Source organism: Populus trichocarpa, chromosome 6 (genome assembly GCF_000002775.5).
Source record: "Populus trichocarpa isolate Nisqually-1 chromosome 6, P.trichocarpa_v4.1, whole genome shotgun sequence".
Taxonomy (NCBI): Eukaryota; Viridiplantae; Streptophyta; class Magnoliopsida; order Malpighiales; family Salicaceae; genus Populus; species Populus trichocarpa.
Window position 1 is genome coordinate 1,315,634 of NC_037290.2, and position 22,256 is coordinate 1,337,889.

Genomic DNA, 22,256 nt, shown 5'->3' on the forward strand with positions numbered 1-22,256 from the left:
GGAAATAGAAAAGAAAAGAAAAAAAATCAAATAACCACCAGCGACAATTCGACCATCGTTAATTGCTATGTGCTACTCCACAGGGAAAAGACACGATAACGTATCTAGGGAGATGATGGAAGGCTAATTTTGGCCACCGGGTTGCATCACATATACGGCCTAAAAATCACGGACACCACACACTCCAATAGCTTTTCTCATTTAAAAATTCAAAAATAATATAAAAATTTCAAAAGACCCCAATGACCTTGGCAATTACATTAAATACTCGTGTGAAAGTACAAAACCCCCTTGAATGCAAAAATATATTTTATATATATTTGTATTGTTTTTAGCATTTTCAATATTATCTTAAAAGAATTTAAATTTTTAAAAATATTTTAAACACTTTTAACTTTTAATCTGTAAGTTTTATAATCACTGATTTTTTTTATTGAATTAATGTTAACATTATTTGGTTGTAAAATAAATTAAAATATAAAAAAAATTGAGGAACTAATATGATTGTGGCCGAGCCACACTTTTTCTGTAAATACCAGTCTACAGTTAAAAAAACAAAAGGGGTGGAAAAAAATTTAGAGGCACAGGGGCGGAGAAAACAAAAGAAAAAACCCTAACCTAAGCTGATCTACACACAAGCCGCCACTTCCCCCCCGTTTTTGCCTTGGCAAAGCAAACCAGAGAACCCACACAAATACACAGAAGCCGCCGCCTCCCCCCCTTTCCTTTGAAAAAAAACCTCTCGGCCATTCCATCTCCACCTCTCACCTTCCCTCTTCCACAGCTCCACTCTCTTCCCCAGCGCCATTCTCTCTTACTCATCGCCATTTCCAGACCCAACAGCCCATTCTCCTGAACCAGCCGCCAGCTGGTGAAGACCCGGCAATCCCCGTTCTCTTCTCCATCTCCCCGCAGATTAGCCTCCACAGAAGCCAGCCACCGCCTCCAGCTAGCTCCACCGTTGCCCGCAGTCCCTAATCGGCGCAGACCGGCCTCCACCGAAACCAACCCGGAGCGGCCTGAACACAGCGGCAACCCACACACGGGTGAACTCACAGATCGTCCCCTTCCTCATCAACTGACTCTTCTTCATCGGTTCAACCGCACGGAGCAGATCTGGACCGCGAACCAACGGCCGGATCTGCCACCAGCAGAGGGAAACGAACCGGGAGGAAGAAAGAAGACAGAGGATGGTCAGATCTAAAAGAAGGAAACGATTAAAACCCATTGCTGTTTGTGCGTTTTCTTTTTGTTGCTGGTGACGGGATTCCTCACCACCGGCAGGAAAGTGAAGAGTGGAAGGTGTTAGAGACCCCCTGTTTCCCGGTTTGTTCTCCACGCGCCGCCACTGTTTCCGCGATCCAGAAGCCTTCCAGCACTGTTCCCAAGGCTTTTTTTTTTGTAATTTTCAGATTTTGATGTGTATATTTATATTACTGTTTGATTTATTTTGAATTTAGGTAATTGTTAACATGTAAATGTGGGTGTATGGGAAAAACATAATAAAAAGGGATGAATTTTGGTAATTGTTAACATGTAAATGTAAATGTGGTTGTATGAGAAAAACATAATAAAAAGGGTTGTGTGGGTTTGTATTTTTTTATGTTGAAATTATAAAAAAACAAAAATAATAAAAAGAAGAAAAAAGAATTAAGTGTTTTAATTTGTATATGGTCTATTTTAAAAATAAATAAAATTATGTTGTATTTTTTGTGAAAGTATAAGTTTTTATATATTTTGGGATTTAATAATTGATTTATTAAATTATTAAGAATTTGCTTAATATTTTAAATTTTTAAACCACATTAAACTGCGAAGCAGCTTATCTTATCTCGGGTGGAGTGTGCTAGGAGAGCTAATATCTTTTTTAGTTGTAATTAGTTTTTTATTTATAAAATTCTGACAAGACTAGTATATCAGGTTTGTTTTCTAGTAATCTTCAATCAAATACTAGAAGGTTACTTTCAAATTAAGCAAATGAACGAAAATTGTAAACCGACACCGCGCTCAGGTGACGTGCGACAAAGATTGTGAAAAGTCAAAAAAGTTCATGGTCAATAATTTTAATTTTGTTTAACTTTGAGGGTAAAAAAATATTTTTATTGTGAAAAAAAACTAAAAACGATTTAAACACCCATCAATGAGCAAGTGAAAAAGACCAAGACACCCCACCCTCAAGGCTCTATCTTTTTTTCCACTCAAGAAAAAAATGATAATTTTATTATAACAATCTACAATAAAATATATCTTAGGCTATGGTGAAACTTCCATTTGTTTTAGAGTTTTTGTTAACTAGTTTTTTTAGCCGTGCTGTTGAGAGTCAGCTCATTTTTTTTCAACTTTCAAAAATATAAATACATAAGAAAGTTATAAACTCAATGCACAATGCTGAAACACTTATAAAATATTTAAATTGTTACGTATTGGATGAAATATATTTTTTTAAAAAAATATTAAAACGGCGGCATATTAGATCAATCTGATCCAACCAATAAAACTTGCGATATGGGTAATGTGATTATGATAAAACCATGAAACTCATATTAAAACAAACTAGGTAGCTCAATTATAATGAACCAAATATTGAAGGCTAAAAGTTGAAAAAAAAATTAAATTTTACAAAAAGGACCCGAGAAAGTGACTTGAGTAAACCTACATCGATGGTCTACACAATACCGCAGGTCTAACCAAATTTTTCTTAATGGAAAAAGAAAAAAGTTCAAGCAACACTAGAATTTCTAAAGATGTAAAAAAAAATTAAGACTCAAGTCATTAAATCGACTGAGTTTAATAAATTCAGTTAATTTAATAATATGAAAAAAAACAAGCAATCTCGTGCAAATATTTTAAACTTAGGTTAATATCTCAAATTCACGACATGTGAAATTATAGACTTGAGTTCAATTAAGAATCTCAATTCTCAACCAATTTAATATTTAAGAGTGAAATTGAAAAAAATATGTTATTAATCTTAAAAATTTACCAAAGAAAAAATAGCAATAAAAAGAATGAACATGAAATCAAAAGGGAAAAAAATGAATAGGGGTGAAATTTAAAAATCAAATTCAAAACTATCTCAAATAAAAAAAAAATAACAATCAAAAGAATAAAAATCAAATTTAACAGGCTAAAAATTGAAGAATGATAAAGTTGGCAAAAAATTTAATTTTCAAAATTAATTACAATAAAACAAACAGGGACCAATTCCATAGAAAAAAAAAAGACTTGAAGGGCTAATCTAAAAATCTAGAGGGTCAAACATGAATTTATAGGAGAAGAGAGAAAGGAAAAAAAAGGTTTTCGACGTCAAACCTAGGTTCATTGATCACACACACTGCTTAGCGAGGAATAGGTATCCAAGACGATCAATCGAATGACACAATGAAGAAATGGTTTCATCCACAAGAGTCAGCCACACTCGCTATCAAAAAACCGTGGAGCAAATAACACATGCAACACACGCATCAACAAATTTTTTATTTATCAAAATACCACATTGTGCCCAGGACCAAATAATTACTATGAAAATACCTGTGTGAAATGACTAATAAGTCATTGCAATAAAACTTTGAGAATTTTGATTTTAAGGGTCATAGAGTCATTACAATGTACTTAAAAAAGTAAAACATAATAAAATCCCCTAGACTATAGTTAAGTGTTTTTGTTTTGTTTTTAAAGGCAATCAAGTAATTTAATTATGCAAAATTATGAGAAGACCGAGATGCCCCTAAAAAAATTCTAAAATGACAAGTAAATCATGTGAGAACCATTTTACCCTGAAGGCTAGTTCTTTGTGATTTTTTAAAGGGTAAAGCATAAATTTATTCTTCCAATCCACGTTGAATCACGTGTATTATATAGTAGTACTTTTCCCACAATAATTAGGTTCAATTAATTTTAAAGGTTAAAATTAAAAAGAAAAAAAAAACTAAATCTATGAGACTGATATATAATCCAATAGAAATAAAATTAAAAAAACTTATGAAATATAATTTTTAAAACAATCTAATATTTAATGATAAAATTGTATTTTTTGTATGTGCTATAATGATTTAACCACTTATTTTAGTGTTTTGTTAATATGCTTGGTTAGAATTTAAATAAGAAATTTGAAAAGATTCGAGATATATAATTTATTACATTTGATTTTATTTTTTAAAATAATACAAGGTATATTAGTAGGAATTAACAACTATATGTCGTGTACTATATGACTAAGTTAGAATGATTTCAATAAATCAATTATTTATAAATAAATGTTTTATTTACTTGTAAACTAAGGTTGTCAATTTCATTCCATTTCGTCTGGAATGACCGAAATATTTGATACCAATTCAAAAAACTGAACAAAATGGAACAATTTTCATCTCATTTCAAATTTTGGTCCGTTCTGGATTTTTCAGCTAAATTTCAGCCAAAATGTTCCGGTTTCATTCCACATGTTCTGTTTTGGTCTTGAAAAGCCACTGAATCCAATTGAACCTCGTTCAATTTAATTAATTAAACCACTCAAGTATAAAAGGCTTTTTTTCATTACTATTTTCAATAACAAAGATATTAATAATAATATTGAAAATTATTATTACTATTTTCATTAACAATGATATTAATTTTTTAAAATTAGATTTATCACTAATATATTTGGTTTATATTCATATTGTTTTTTTTCATGTTTATACTTTGTAAGAATTTGAGCAAAACAAGAGATGTCTTAGATCTCATTTAGCCTTGATAACATTGACCTAGCTTTATATTTAAAATATTTGTGTTAAAACATTTTACTTTCATAATATTTTGATATTTTGTTTAAGTTGAATTATTTTAAGTAAAGATCTATTTAATCTTAACTATTTAGAAATATTTTAAATTTTAAAATTATATTTGCTTGACATTATATTTGTATTACATAATTTATAATTAATTTATCTTGAATTTAAATTATGTTTGTTGAATATATATATATATATATATATATATATATATATATATATATATATTAACCCCAGCATGCCAAAATACTTTAAAATAAAACATTTTATTTCAATTGAAAAAATAAAACATCTATGAAAACAAAATCAACAAACTTATTGTAAACAAAACAACAACAAAGAATGGGCAGAAGCAGAGTCGGCGGAACAATCCGGGACTTCCAAGCCGCAGTGTGTCAGCTAGAAGAGGCAATTTCCAAGCAGCAACTGGACTGGAGGAAAGAGGAAAGAGGAGAAATCCTAAAAGGATTAGGAGAAGAAAAGTCCAGAATTAAAAAGCTTTATATGAGACAGAAACAGCCTTGAATAGCAACTCATCAGCATGCCAAAATTCTGAGTTCTGATTCGTGTTAACTATCTTATATTATATTAGGATTATTTTTATAAATTATTTTCCATCTATAAATAGCCAAAATGAATTGCTATCTGATGTAATAATCACACGAATCTAATTTAAATAAATTAAGAATTATTTATACTAATAAAAAAAAATCAGTAATTATAACTAAAGATTAAACTTAAAAAATTAAAAAATAGATATAAATCAAAATATTTGATCTAGTAACGTGAACCATATACCTAGTTATATTTGGTAACTTTATTTATTAGATTTAATATTCTATTTAATCAAACAATAATAAAAATTAATTTATATACAAAAATAATTAAATTAAATATAAAAAAATAATTTATACAGGATTACACATATTATAAAAATATTATAATTTTTATAAAAACCAAATAAAAACTAAATAAAAGTGCACGCACCAGCACCATCACCATCACCTTTAAAAATAGAATCTTTGGCTTTTATTTGGAATAATTGTAAATACTTACGTAACCCTACAATAATATTTATATATCTCACCAACCTTGTTGACCTTATTGTGTAATCACAGAGGATGGTCTCTCTGAGTAAAATATTATAAATTATATGAGTTTATTTATAAGGTTTTATGGAATGAAAAATATATTATCAATTAATTAACAAAATTTGCATTGGGATAATACCATAGCCAGTCTTTAATTAGACGTCCTGCAAAACAGGTAGTTGCAAAACAGGAAGCAAATTGGAACCCCAACTTGAATGTTTTTCGTGATTGGTTTGAAGATTTAAGATAGTGAAAAGAGTCTCTCTTTGAAGACTTTGTTTGAAAAATAATTAAGATCTATTTGGGGTTTTTATTTTATTATATTTTGGATGGATAGCTAGCGTGGCCCTTTTTAATAGAGTTACAGAAGTGAGATTTTGGGTTTTTGTTTTATTATTTTGAGTCTGGTCGGGAACACGGGCACCACGACGGTGCAACCTGTGTTTTTAATGGAGTTACAGGTGCACGTACCATCACCATCACCATGGAAGTGAGGTTTTGGGTGGTTTTTATTTTATTATATTTTGGATGAATAGCCAGTTTGGCCCTTTTTAATGGAGTTATAAAAGTGAGGTTTTGGGTTTTTATTTTATTATTTTGAGTCTGGTTAGGAACATGCGCATCATTGCAGTGCAATATATGACTATATGTTTTTAAATCAAAAATATATTTTAATATATTAATATTTAAAACATGTGTGCAGTTCGAACATCAACTTTTAACATATTTTGTTTTTTATTTATTTTTTTAAAATAGTTTTTTTTTGTGTGTTTTCAGATATTTTTAATGTTTTATATCAAGAATAATTTTATTTTTTTAAAAAATATTATTTAATTATATTTTAAAACAAAAAAAATATTATAAGAAAACCATCTTTGCCAAAGTACGGTCGAATGATGTTGTTTCTGGGCATTTCATCCGGCGAAAAAAGACGAGAGAATAGATGGAGATCGAGGGGTTTTTTGAAACAGATAATATATATATAGCACTTTGGAAGAAAGCATCCATCCAAAGGGACTATACAAAGATAAGATAGCACATAAAAAACAAAGACTATGTAGTAAAGCCTCCCATATTTGCTGACCAAACATGTAAGAAGCCATCAACAATGGAAAAACTGTGACCATTGACTTGAAACTACTAGCTGGGCACAAAGTCGTGCATCATCTAGCTAGATGAAAGAGGTCAAAACAACAGCAGCATCACAAAAGGGATGATATTATAAACACAACAACACTAAGGCCCATCATGACCACTGGATTTGAATCCAATGGTTGATGTTGGACGTTGACTCAAACCATCGGTCTTCTGAAACTTGATTTCCCTTTACATGATTGTGCATGGCGCCGAGGGATATTAGTCTTCACAAACATATGCACTTCTGCACACACTTCGGCAACTACAACAACCATCTCCCCATATATCACACTCTGACCATCTACAAGGTACATAACAATATGCAGGAGGTGTTGGCATACAAAAGTGATTGCATACAAAAGTGATATCGACAACAGCTACTGTTTGTTGTTTTGGTTCAGGCTTCGGATCAGGCGGCTTGATGATCTCAATGCACTTGACAGTTGGACCTCCTTTGCAGTATATTTTTTTCTTGATCTTTTCAGGACAGCAACCCACCACAGTGATTGTCACTGTGTTTTCCTTCTCGACATATTCCTGGTTCTGGATTTCTATTGTTCATTAATTAATTAACATCATCAAATCCACAAAACTTAGTCACTTCCTTTGGTAATAAAAACAACTCAAACCTAGCACTGTTCTTAAAGAGAAAAAAAGAAAGACTCACGAGGGATAGCACACAGTACTCTCTTGATTTTCTTGTGGCATTTTTCGCATCCAAGGTCAACCACCTTAATCTCCATCGTTGTGACTTTCTGTAACAGTAGTACGTAGTTAGTGCATGCATTTTATATAGGACCTCACCATGATCATTAATCCCAATAGAAAACAAAGAAAATCTCACGATAAATTTATAGACAGAAAGATTGGAAGAACTCAAAACATGTTCTGACATGGAAGAATCCGCTGTAGAGATATCAAGAACTTGTACATATATAGGACCTCCACGTAAAAAGAAGAAAAGCCAAATTAAGAGGATCGATGCATTAAAAGATAAATTAACACACACAAATATATATCATACCGTTTCTTCCATGGTTTTGTGTATGCTTTGATCCGATGAGACGATGGAAATACTGAGAGTATATATATAGAGGTGTGGGAGGGGGGGCTAATTTAATTAAGATAAATACATGCATCTGAGACATGGGAGGCCTCAATTTAGTTGTCCTTGCATTTTTAGACCAATAAGATGAGGAAATGTGGACTTGGGAGTGGAAACTTGATGCAACCATCGTAAATATCGTCACTGCTGACCCAACAATCTTTCATCAGCAAGAGATGGTTTTGATGTGCACATCTCACCTTCTATTTTGTTAATCAATTCAAAGGTTAAGCTAAATTGTGATTTGAATTCCTTATCCTTCGCTGTTATAGTCATCATTGGGTTTGAATTCCTATGAAATGGCATTTTTATATATATAATTGTGATTTTTTTAATATTTCATGCTGTGCTTTATTAATATATCGATTTGGAAAGGAGAAAGAGCCTGAAGTGCTTCAAAAGATTAAAGGGGTGGCTATCTGCCAATTGCCATGTGTGGGCACAAGGGAGAGAAGTTAAAGAAAAAAAATTGTGGGCTCCAGAAATATTCCATGAGTGCAAAACTACAAAAGAAAGATGATTTTACTTTGAAATTTATGCCACCGCGGGTCATGGAAGACATTATTCGGTATCAAAAATTATTTTTGTTTAAAATTATTTTTTTATATATTTTTAAATTGTTTTATGTGCTGATATCAATAATAAATTTTAAAAAATTAAAAAAATATTATTTTGATACATTTCTAAATAAAAATAACACTAAAAATAACCGCTACTATATTCTCCAACATCCTCGAAGTAATGTTTGTTATTGCGATTCATTGTGTTTTTAAGAGTGTTCGTAGTTTAAAAATACATTATAATAAATTCGTTTTGATTTTTTTATTTTTGACATCAACGTATTAAAATCATCGAAATATATTAAAAAAACAATTTAATACCTTTTTAAGCCAAATATAATTTTAAAACGCACTCAAACATAATTTAAACACAAAATCAAACGAAGCCTAGAAGAAAGCAGCCATTGAACATTCTCTAATTTGATGTGGCCTCACCATATATAAATCGGGTTTCCATTAACATTAAGCTTAGCTCGTGGCTCACATGACAAGACTAGGACTGATTATAAGCATAAGGGCCACCTGACCAGTCTCTTTTATGGTATTCTTTTTAGTTTATTATATCTTATAGTCAATCGGTTGGTTACAAGTAACATTATTTACCCTTTTTCCCTTGGGTTCCATTGTGGTGTATGATCCCTCCTTATTGACTAAATTTTGGCTTTGCATTCTTGTGCTTCCGAGCACCATAAATAATTCACCACTCCTCCATATTAAGTAATTGGGGCTGGTTGAGGATTTTTTTACTGTTCCTCTCTATAGACTAAAATAAGCTACCCCAATTACATCTGGTGGCGTCTAGCTCAACTAAAAAATTAACCTCTTTGAACAAACTAGATACTTGGCTAATCCCCCGGTTTTTGGTATAAGTAACGAGGGTGAGTAACTAATATAAGTAGTTAAACCAATCAATCGGACCCATCATTTGTCACCACAGCTCATAAAATATGACGAATTGTCCACCCAATAAGCTATCCACCTGAAATTACTATGATAGAGTGCTTAATATTTTTTCACTCATGCCTTCTCATCTAGGTTGTTCCACTCTTTGCTTCAAATCAGCCTAATATTGAACAACAAAAAATTTATTGAAAACTTCTCTCGATGTCTTTAAGTGATTGACTATCCATATAAATAGTAGAGGAACACAACACCGTATCGCTCTTTTTCCATTCAGTATATAATGGTTTAGGGATAAGAGAGTTTCAGTTAAGATAACTAAGATGAAGTTATTCTTTGTCCATTTATACTCAATGAAGACATTGACAACTTCAATACTGATGATCCCAACGGCTTCTGAAGGAAACAAAACTAACCTGAAGATGGCGAAATCAACTACTTGGTATTTCTCTTCTCCTAGCTTTCCATTGTCTTTATCTGTCTTCAACTTATTCTCAATCAGCTTCCACTAAAATCCTCCATTAGACGTCCTATATTGATCAACTTGGTTTAGATGTATTAATTTTACGACCTCGACAATTTTGTTCTCAATTTTTTATTTGAAATATACTTTGTGAGGGTTTTTTGTGAAGTTTAAAATATGGGCATACTCTTCAATGGTAAGGATCATGTCATTGTCTCCGAAGGTGAAACATATATAACCTAGATTCCAAAAATGTATTGACTTGCTGAAATTTGAATTGAGATATTTATTAGGTGGGCAATTCTCTTATACTTCTTCTCAAACAAAGTCTCATCCACATACTCCAAGACTGACACAAGCTTCTTTATATTGTCCATGGAGTAATATACTTTGGTCATGTGTGATAGTTCCCCAACCTCGGTCATTGGGCAATCCTCTTCAACTAATTGCATCATCTCGAATCTTTCCCCATACTCAGAGAAAATTATGGAAGTCATGGTCTTAGCTCAAAAACCCATGTAGAGTTCAAGATTTTAATCAGGTTTGCCCTAATGCAAAATGAAATATTAAGGAGTCCATACCCTAAAGGGAGGTTCTAGGTTATTAAATGAGGGGTAAGTTCACTATCTGATCTCAAAAGGGTTTATGATCTATCTAGTAACCACCTTTCATGAAGGCAGTATAAGGGTTTACAAGAAATGGTTGGGGCATAGTGTGACCGTCATTATCAAATAAACGCTCAACTCATAGTTGGATGTTTCATGAATCTGAACCCCGACTGAAAGTCATGCAACAAACCGCTACTCTGCACTTAACCTAGAGTTCGGTTTATTCAAAAATTAAGATGCATAAAGGCATTAATCTATACCCGATGTACTTATGCATGAAAAATATATAAAAATGCATACTAAAGCAGTAAAAAGAAAAATATGCCTAAGTTAAATTAAACAGGCCAACAAAATAATTAGGCAAATAATCAAACAAACAAAGTTTAGTACAACCCGACAAGTCCCCTGTGGAGTTACCATCCTATCGTGACAACGTCGTGTGACGGATCTGCCTCCTAGAATTAAGGGTGTTTTGGGTTTAATCATAAAGTTATAATTATAGAGTTCAGGAATCACCAGCTTGTATTATGGTCATTATGAAATCTAATGGTCTGTGAGAGTCTGGGTAAAGAGATTAGTTGTGCAAGGAGAAGATGTATCACCCTCAATACACCCTACATAAGGTAAACTGCATTGTTGATTGATTATTTTTCTAAATCATGTTTCTATTCGTTGGTCTCATCTAAGATTAAAGGCAAATCTCCCTTCATGAGGAAGTCTCTAACTTGATGGGTTAAATCTTAATCGTTTTAAGGCCCATATTTAGCATCACATTTATTTTATCTATTGTATCTTTAATACTTGAGGGTATATTTTACAGTGTAATTTTATACTCTCAAATATTAAAGTCTTATAGATAAATTATAACTCTCTGAATAAAAAAACTAATTGTTGTGAGATTTTTGGTATTTTGATCAAACCCTAATGGATAATTATAAACCAGTTATGATATCCATTTTGTATTTTTAAAACACGATAAAAAATGTGATTTTATCCTTCTTAGAAAATATAAATGAAAATACTTTAGGATTTGGCCATATGTACAAAAACAAAATATTTTTTGTTTTTGAAATGAAGGTTTTTTAAAAACTTTTTGATTTTTTTGAAATTTCAAAGAAAATAAGATATTTTTTATATTAGAAATGTATCTTACAGTGTAAGTCTACGACACGATATTAGGCAAAATTATTAGAAAAAACATGCGACGGACCTAAATGATTTTAAAATGGTCCTTAAAATTTTTTAGTTTTTTTTTTTTGGCTTTTTATTAGGCTTGTTTGGTTAAACCTTAAAACAAAGATGTATAAAAAGAGTAAAGGAAAGGCATTACAGTGTGTTAGGCAAACACACCCTTAGTCTAAGAAATGGGTTGGTTGGGCCCGAGGCCCGAGCTTGGTCTAATTGTGTTGGGCTGACTAAAGGCCCAACAATTTCCATTTTTAGTGTCGCAAGGGGGCGCGATGTTGTCTGGCGACGGCGAAGGCTTTCTGTCGTGCCTCCTGTTGTGAGGTATTGTGTGCTGGGAAGGGTTTTTGGATTTAATCATAAAATTATAATTAATGTTTAGGAGTCACCACCTAGTATTATGGTCACTAGGAACCCATGGTCTGCGAGAGTCTAGGTAAGAGACTGGTTGTGCAAGGGGAAGACACATCATCCCAGTGCACCCTACCTAAGGTAAGCTGCATTGTTGTTTCACTGTTTTTTCTAAGTCGGGTTTCCATTCGTTGGTCTTTTCTAAGGCTCAAGGCAGATCTCTCTTCATGAGAGAGTCTCTACCTTATCGGGTTAAATCCTAAGCGTTCTAAAGTCTGAATTTTAGCATCGTATTTTTACACCTTGTATCTTTAATACTTCAGGGTGTACTTTATCGTGTAATTTTACACCTCACAAATATTAAAGTCTACATCTGGATCCTAAAAAAAAGATTGGAAAAATATTTTTGACATGTTGGCCAAATCCTAATGGATAATCATAAACTGGTTATGATATCCATTTTTGGATTTTTTTTAAACATGAAAAAGATGCAGTTTTTGTTTTTTTTTTTATGAAAAATATGCTTGGAAAAATTTTAGGATTTGGCCGTGTGCATCAAAATAGTTTTTTTCTTTTTGAAATTTTTTTGAAATTTTTTTCTTTTTTAATTTTTGAAATATTTTGAAGAAAACCGAGTATTTTAATACCAGATTTGTATTTTACAGTGTAAATATACAAACCGATATTATGCAAAATTGGTAGAAAATATATGCGAGAAAATAACAATTTTTTTTAAATTATTTTTTTGAAAAATTTTTATTTTTTTAATATTATAACACACACACACACACAGAGGAGTGGCTGCTGCTCACGTTACAGGAACTGTCGTGGTCGATGCTGGAGTTGCTAACGGTTGGAGTTGTTCAAGTCTCCGCTATGACGAGAGAGTACCTCTGCTGCTGTTTCTAAGGATGAAAGCCCCTAGAAGGGGTGGTTGCTGCCTCTGCTGCTACTGTTGAGGTTGCGGTAGCAGAGAAGAAAGAGGATGAAACAGGTCTGCAGGAGAGAGAGGGAGTCGCGGTGGCTGCTTGGTGGTTGTGCCGGCTTCCTATGGTGGAGCTGGTATTTTTGGTGGTGTGTAGGCCGGGTGTGTTGCTATTCTCGCCGGAGAAGGCAGCTGTGGAAGAGGTGGAGAGAGAAAGAAAGAAAAACAGAGAGAAAGTTGCACAAACCGGGAAGAAGCTGATTTTTTGGCTTATTTTAGACCCGATTTCCTCCTCCATCAGGCCATGAAATCCACCTCTATTTATAGGCGGTGGAAGAGGGCAATCTTGTCTACACTGGAGAAAAATTTCAGCCCTTGATTTAGATGGGAAGGATCCCAACCGTTGGCTCAAAGTAGGCATGGTGCACTGTCAAATTGTCAAATTTGCAGCTGTAGGCTGCCTGAGTTGGCCTTTTTGGGGTGGTGCCACGTCCATTTATTTGCCAGTGAGCCGGTGAAGACCATACCTAGATGTAGAGGGATGTCTGTTGATCAGTTTCGTGCAAGTTTTGACAAATTTGATGGATGTTAGGTACATTAAATGCAGCTGCAAAGTAGGTAACCGGACCAGCTATTTCAGAGAATTAAAGAAGAAGATGAACAGTACCAGAACTCTGTTTTTGGCCAAAGTTCATTTCAGTCCTTCCTCTTTCAACTGCTTTCAATTGAACCTCTAATTGACCCTAAACTTTTTTAATTAAGACCCTGGTGAACTTCAATTAGAGCCCTGAAGTTACGCGCCTATTGCGATATGGTCATTGGTCTCGGATTTCTTCAATTTAACCCCTAATTGACCTCAAAACTTCAATTTTCTTACAATTTTGCCCCTGATTTCAATCAAATAACTTGGTAAAAATTAAATTTGGTCTCTTAAAATTCCAATCTTCTCAATTAAGCTCAAATTAGGCTCCCAAACTTAATTTTTCACCAATTAAGCCCCAAATAAAATTAATTTGACCCATTTAAAGTATAATTAAGCCCTTGCACTTAATTAAATCCTTCAATTGGACCCAAATTAATTCTTAAACATAATTAAAATTCAATTTGGCCCATGATTAAATCAAATTGGCCTATTAAAAATTTAATTATGTCCTTGAACTTAATTTTTATGCAAATTCGTCCAATAATCATTTAATTTGACCTTGAATTTGCATTTTTTCTCAATTTTTGGGCATAATGGGGTATAATTAGGCCTTGAATTTCCTTCAAAAATTGCAGCTTGATTTCCCGGTCTGCTTTCTCCACGTTGCCAGCCTTTATTTTATTTTTTGATTTTTTTTTTGAAAAAAAAATTGATTTTGAGGGAATAACCCAGAATTGAGTTATGACATTTAGGATGGGCTACTTTGGCCCGAGTCCCAAGCTCGACCCGGTCGAGTTAGCCTGACTGAAGGCCCAACAATATTTTCTTTTCCTTTAAAAAAAATTGGTTAGACCCTTCCCAACCATGTTGGGTGGGCTGAAATAGGCTGAGCCTATCTTGGTCTTTGTTAACAAAAGCAAGCAGCTGTATGACGTGAATTAATTCATTTCCTGCATGCAATGAAGGAGTAAAATCACAGGAAAGAAGGGTGACTACCTGGCGCAGAGGAAAAGAATCGATGTCGCTACTGGTCTGTTGGCGTGGCTGAGATGTTGTTGGAGTGCTCCTGGCGTCGTTGCTGGAGGTTATTGTGAAGAGGAAGAAAAGGAAGCTTGCGATGCTGTTGCTGTTTGTGGATAAGGTGGAGGAGAGGAGCTGGTTGTCTTTGATGGTTTGGTTAAAGGGGGTGAAAATGGAGATGAGGAAGGGTGGTTGGTTGGGCAGTTAAAAAGGCTGACTTTCTAGCTTATTGTCTCTTCAGAGTTCTCCTTACTTAATCTCAAAATTCACTTGTATTTATAGGGTATGAAAAAAGAGACATCTTGTCTATAGTGGGAACAAATTTTGGCTCTTGATTCAAACGGGAAGGATCTTAATCCTTGGTCCAAAGTCATCATCATAAGCTGTGAAATTTGGCTGCAAAAGGTTGATCGGGTTAGTCTCTTTAAGACGACGGCTATAAAGACAACCAGCCGACAAGAATTATGTTGGGGGTATTGTATGGTGTCAGGGTATCAGAGTAGTGTCTTGTTTGTCTTGTTTGGTGGAGAGTTGAGGCATTATATGTCCTGAAAAAGTAATCATCCGAATAGTCTTTCGGGTACAAAAGGTTGAAGATGATGTACAGTTGTCAAATGACAATTCATTTGACATCCTTTTTTTGGTTTTTATGTTAGTAAAAATGGCGTCGTTTTGTACCAAAACAAATTGTTTTTACATCCTTAGGGATTTGACTAAAATTCAATTTAGTTTTTTTATATATTTTAATTTTTTAATTGCATCCCTAATTGATTTTAAACTTATAATTCCATGCGATTTTACCCTTGTCAAACTCAAATATCAACCATAAAGTTTAGTTCCTTTTCATTTTGATAATTGGTTTTGGATTTATGCAAATTGATTCTTAATTGACCATTACACTTTTAATTTGGTTTAATTTCACCTATGTTTTCAACCAAATTGAATCTTTGAAGTTTAAAGCCTTTTTCAAAAAGATTTTTGGTTGTGAATTTCTTCACTTTAACCCGTAATTGACCCTAAACTTTGATTTTCTTGCAATTTTATCCTTGATTTTAATCAATTCTTCATAAAAAAATCAAGTTTGATCCTCTAAAATTCCAATCTTTTTGGTTTTTTACCAATTAAGTCCCTAACAAAATTAATTTGACCTATTAAAAGTATAATTAAATCCTTGCACCTAATTAAATCTTTTAATTTGGCCCACGATTAAGTTAAATCGGCCTATTAAAAATCTAATTAAGTCTCTGATCTTAATTTTTATGCAGATTCGTTCAATAATCATTTAATTTGACTTTGAATCCGCATTGTCTCTTTAGTCTTGGGTATAATGGGGTATGATTAGGCTTCTAATTTCATCCAAAACTCCAACTTGATTCTTCTACATTTTTGAAACCCTCCTGGACATGTTTTTGCTAAGTTGTCAATCTTCTTGTTATTATTATTTTATTATTTTTTTTATTATTTTTTGAAAGGAAAAGGGTAAGTTTAGAGGGGGGAACAAAAATGGATTATGGCACCTTTTATTTTTTGGTGGTTATCTGTTAAACAGAAACATTATATAAGTCATAGAATAGAGAGCTAGCACTTTAGACATAACAATTTATTTTTCCTGAATAAGGATTTATGAGATTTATCACTAGTAGTTCGTGTGGATTATCGTTAGAGACCAGATAATTAGACGGCTTGTGATTTGTGATAACCCAACCTTTAAGGAATTATTCAAAACTCAAGAAGATCAAATCTTCAGGTAATGAATCGCTAAACAACTCTAGATCCGTCTAACATGATATTAGAAACTCTCGAATAATTTTGTTTTATTATTTTCACTGCATGCATGATATTCAAGAACCCTAAAATTCCTTGCAATACAACATTGTTTCAACACATTATGAAGTTTTTATTTTAACACACGAGTTTTCCAATAAAAATTGAATTGATGATGATAGAGTGATGGTGATAAAGATATTTTGATCACATGATATATTAAAAAAATTAACATACCATATTTATATGAATAACCAATAGTTTCTTTTCTGTTGATGTTAAGTTTTTTTTATTGAAATAATAAATTTTGTTAGTGTTTGTTTTTATTGTCAAACCATGCTTTTGAAAACAATGATTTTTTTTTTCAAATTAATTTTTTGTGTGTTTTTGGATTGTTTTGATATACTGATGTTGAAATTTTTTTTAAAAAAATAATAATAAAAACTATTATTTTGATGCATTTCTAAGTAAAAAGCACTTTAAAAAACAAACACTGTCATCAAGTCAAACACTTAGGGAGTGTCTGAGAGTGTGGTGGCGATTATTTTTTAAAGTATTTTTCACTTAAAAATATATCAAAATAATATTTTTTTAAATTATTTTTTATATTAGAACTTTAAAATGATAAAAATCTAAAAAATAAATCTTTAATAAAAAAATTATATTTTATAAAACACGTTTTGCAACACAATTCTAAAGTGGGCCTTGTCAAAAATGCATGGTCGTCTTTGATCGATACCAAACCAAAACGCAAACAGGCAGAACCAATTATCATAATATGAAGTCAAAGTTCTATTGGATTCCATTATCAGGAACGCTTACACGTCATAAAAAAGACAAGGTGATTTTGATGACATGGCTATACAAAGATGATGTGACATCACAAGTCAATTTCTTTTATTGATTAAATTCTTTTATTGACATCACATGTGTTGTATATAATATATTATTTTTATTTTTAATATTAATGCATTAAAATAATTCAAAAATATAAAAAAATATTAATTTACAAATTAAAAAAATTAAAAAAGAACTTTCAGAAAAATACTACCTAACTAGAAATAGCTTTTGTTTATAACATTAGCCATGAGGGACACTATTGGTTGGTGAGACATTAAAAAAATTAAGTTAATAAATAATTAAGAAGGAGTTAATCAAGAAAGGTTAATTGTCCCATTAAAGTGAAGACAAGAGGGGATATGCTGGGATTGGGAATCGAGTCTAACAAGGAAGTCTGTCATGTCATTCCTTTCAGGGCGTAGCTGGCAGCAATGTCTTTTGTGTGGACAAATGGCATGCTGCTATTGATCTGGAGGCAGCATATATGATTTTGTTGAAATCGTCAAATATGTATCAAAATCATGATTTTACAGATTTTATTCTATTTCAACTCAATTTTATTAATTTTTAAGTTTTTAAAATAATTTTGCACATTAAATATAAGTTAAACCGCTATTTTAACAACATTATCTTGTACTATTCATTTTGTTTTATTTCCATCTTTTGCTATAACATCATTGCTCTAAATAATATTTTTAAAAACAATTAATTTTTTTACACTAAATTAAATATTTTTTAATATTTTAAAATTATTGTGATATATTAATATTAAAAATAAAATTTAAAAAATAAAAAAAAATTATTTTAATATTTTTTAAATGAAAAACACTTTAAAACTATTGGGTATTGTGATAGCGGTTTTTTCCAAAGTGTTTTTTATTTGAAATATATTAAAATAATATTTTTTTATTTTTCAAAATTTATTTTTAACATTAACCTAAAAAAAATATGAAAATATTAAAAAAAATAGTTTTTATAAGAATATTTTTAAAACTAGAAAAACGGGGTCTTAATCCTAAGCCGGTCACTGAAATAGTGGCCAGTCATTATTAGACATGCCACCTTTTCGGAACATGACTGGAAAAAAATCAATCAGTAATCACATGCCAAGTGTCTTAATTGGTGGCCCGCAGCTTATAGCCGGTCCAATCAACTACATGATGATAATCTATCACGATAAACATACCACCATATTCACAAATAATAATTACTAGCCGTTTAACTTGCTGGTTATAATTCTTTTTAAAAATATCAGGGAATCTTTCGAGGTGTTTTTTATATAAAAAAATTCAAAATAAAAATTATAAAGTTATCTAATTAAATAAATTAATAATTATTTATGTAAATAAAAATAAAATTATTAACAATAATCAAGAAAAAAACTAAAAACAATTGAGAGATAAAATTAAATCAACATATTCAATTATATTGAATGAGGCTTTTCACCTGATTATGTTTATCGAATTTATTTATTTAAATTAATAAAAAATAAATTCACAACATGAAAAACTCATGACTTAAAAAATAAATACAAATAAAATTGATTGAATAAACTCAAATTATAAAAAAAAATATTATGCAAAACCGAATACATTTACTAATGTTATTAACCGGTCCAATCAACTACATAATCTATCATGATAAGCATGCCACCACATTCACAAATAGTAATTAGTAGCCATTTAACTTGTGATTCTCTGTGGGTTATAATTTTTAACAAAAATACTGGGTATACAGGCTATTTCAAAATGTTTTTTACATTAAAAAAATTAGAGTATAAATTGAAAGGCCTATAAAAATATCTAATTAAATAAATCGATAATAATTTATGTAAATAAAAAAATTCATTAATAATAACCTAGAAAAAAACTGAAAAAAATGAGAGATGAAAGTAGATCCATATATTCAATAACATAAAATAAGAGTTCTGATTGTGTGCATCGAACTTATTTATTTAAATCAATGAAAGATAAATTCACACCATGAAAAACTCATGACTTAAAAAATAAATACAAATAAAATTGACTAAATAAAACCAAACCATAAAAATATTACGCAAGGCTGAACACATCAATGATATTATTGAAAAATGAATATTTTTTTTGAAAAATAAAATTTATTTGAATAAAAACAATTATAGATGAATTAGAATAATATTTTAAAAATAAAACAAAAATAGAAAAACTAAAAAAACTTATATTAAAAGAAGACATGCAAAATTCACAACCTAAATCATGAGACTGGAATAAACTCAAATAAAAAACTTGAAGATAATCACAAAACCAATATTAAACAAAAAAACTATTTTAGAACGATAAGATCGTACCAAGTCAAATCCCCAATAAATTGAATGTTAAAAGAAGAAACCAGCAAAAAAAATCAATTACACAATGATCTAAAAAATGGAGCGTGAAAAAAAAATTAATTAGAGGGATAAAAATCTTCAATTGAAGAGTTAAATTGAATTGAAACATAGATTTAATAGAAAGAAAAACAAATCAAAAGAAAGATGGTCAAACTGGAAAAAAAAAACAACAAAAAAATTGATTGAATGATGAAATTGAAAGCTAATAAAACTTCAACAAAAGTGTCAAGGAGAAAAAAAAAAGGACCGAATGAAAAACAAAACATATAGGAAATTGCAATTAAAGAACTAAATTGAAAAAAAAACTTTTATAAAATAAATAAGAATGAAATAAAAAATTAAGAGAATGATGACTGAAAAAAAACATACAAGAAATATTAATTGCATGACTAAATTGAGAAGAAAAAAACTTCTATAAATGGAAAAAGAATGAAATAAGAAACAAAGAGAATGAGGATTGGAATTGAAAAGTAAGAAAGAAAGAGGATAGTGATGTACATTACTTGTCATGAGATAGAACAGAAGAAGAAAAAAATTAAACAACCACCAACGACAATTCGACCACAGTCAGTTGCCAAGTGCCGCTCCACACAGAAAAGGACACGATAGCGTATTTAAGGAGATGATGGAAGGCTGATTTTGGCCACCGGTGACATTACACATGCTGCCTAAATGGCGCGGACAGCACACACTTGTTGGCACGTGTTCAACATGCGCCAATAGCTTTTCTCTTTTAAAAATTCAAAAATAATGTGAAAATACCAAAATGCCCCAATGACCGTGGTAATTACATTAAATACTCGTGTGAAATTACAAAACCCCCATTAATGCAAAACTTATTTTTTGTTTTTTCCAAGGTTAAAGACATACTTTAACTATACATGGATATTTGAAAACCTCATAAAACCCTCAATTAGCAACCTAACAATTTTCTAACCTTGGAGGCAAATAAGTATTTTTATTGTTAAGAAGCTTACGAAAAGTCAAGAAAGCCCTTGATCAACAGTTTTAATTTTTTTTGACTTTGGGGGTAAAATAGTATTTTATTATGATAAAAATTGAAAAAGACAAAAACACCCTCGTAGAATCTTTTAATGACCAATGAGCCATTGAAAAAGACCAAGACACCCCCACCCTCAAGGCTTCATCTTTTTTCCACTCAAGGAAAAAATGGTAATTTTATTATAACAATCCACAATAAACTGTATCTTAGGCTGTGGTGAAACTCTCATGGGTTTTAGAGTTTTTGTTAACTAGTTTTTTTAGCTACGCTGCTGAGGGTCAGTTGATGTTACGTATTGGATGAAATATATTTTTTTTTAAAATATAGATCAACCTGGACAAACCTATATAACTTGCGATATGGGTAATGTGATCATGATAAAACCATGGAACCCATATTAAAAAAAATTAGGTAGCTCAATTATAATGAACCAAATATTGAAGGCTAAAAGTGAAAAAAAATAAATTTTACAAAAATGACTCGAGAAAGTAACTTGAGTAAACCTACATCGATGGTCTACACAATGTTGCGGGTTCAACCAGATTTTTCTTAATGGAAAAATAAAAAAGTTCAGGTGACACTAGAATTTTTAAAGAAGTAAAAAACATTTTGAGACTCGGGTCATTGAGTCGATTGGGTATAATAAGTTAAGTTAATTTAATAATATAAAAAAGGCAACTCAAATTTAATAATATGAAAAAAACAAGCAATCTCAGCAAATATTCTAAACTTAGGTTAATATCTCAAATTCACAACTTGTAAAATCGTAGACCGGGGTTCAATTAAGAAACTCAATTCTCAACCAATTTAATATTTAAGAATGAAATTGAAAAAAAAAAGTTATTAATCTAAAAAATTTACCAAAGAAAAAAATAGCAATAGAAAGAATGAGCATCAGATCAAAAGGAAAATAAATAAATAAGGGTGAAATTGAAAAAAATCAAATTTAAAATTATCTCAAATAAAAAAAAGTAATAAAAAAATAAGAACCAAATCTGATAGACTAAAAATTGAAGAATGATGAAGTTGGAAAAAAGTTCAATTTTCAAAATTAATTACAATAAAACAAATAGGGACCACTTCTATAGAAAAGAAAAAAAAGACTTGGAGGGCTAATCTAAAAATCTGGATGGTCAGACATGAATTTCTAGGAGAAAAGGGAAAAGAAGAAAAAAAAAACGAAAAGGTTTTCGACGTCAAACCTAGGTCTATTGATCACATACGCCGCTTAGTGAGGAATAGGTAGCCGAGACGATAAATCAAATGACACAATGAAGAAATGGTTTCAACCACTAGAGTCAGCCACACTCGCTACCAAAAAACCACGGAGCAAATAACACGTGCAACACACGCGTCAACAACTTTTTTGATTTATCAAAATACCGCATTGCGCCTAGGACCAAATAATCATTACGAAAATATCTGTGTGAAATGACAAATAAGTCACTGCAGTAAAACTCTGAGAATTTTGATTTTAAGGGTCATAGAGTCATTACGATATACGTAAAAAAGTAAAATATCAAAAAA

The 22,256-nt window shown here is 31.2% G+C and overlaps 2 protein-coding genes across 2 annotated transcripts in view; both read right to left on the reverse strand.

The window, feature by feature from the left end:
- Positions 1-22,256, reverse strand: part of LOC18099774 (leucine-rich repeat extensin-like protein 3) — a 121,072-nt gene that overhangs the window by 68,410 nt on the left and 30,406 nt on the right. The gene's annotated exons all lie outside the window — the stretch shown is intronic.
- LOC127903913 (uncharacterized) overlaps positions 6,965-22,256 on the reverse strand; it is a 45,744-nt gene continuing 30,452 nt past the window's right edge. The window contains exon 4 of the mRNA XM_006380868.3: positions 6,965-7,446. Within this exon, the coding sequence (XP_006380930.2) occupies positions 7,217-7,446 (230 nt within the window). The 3' untranslated portion in view covers positions 6,965-7,216. The remainder of the gene's footprint in view (positions 7,447-22,256) is intronic.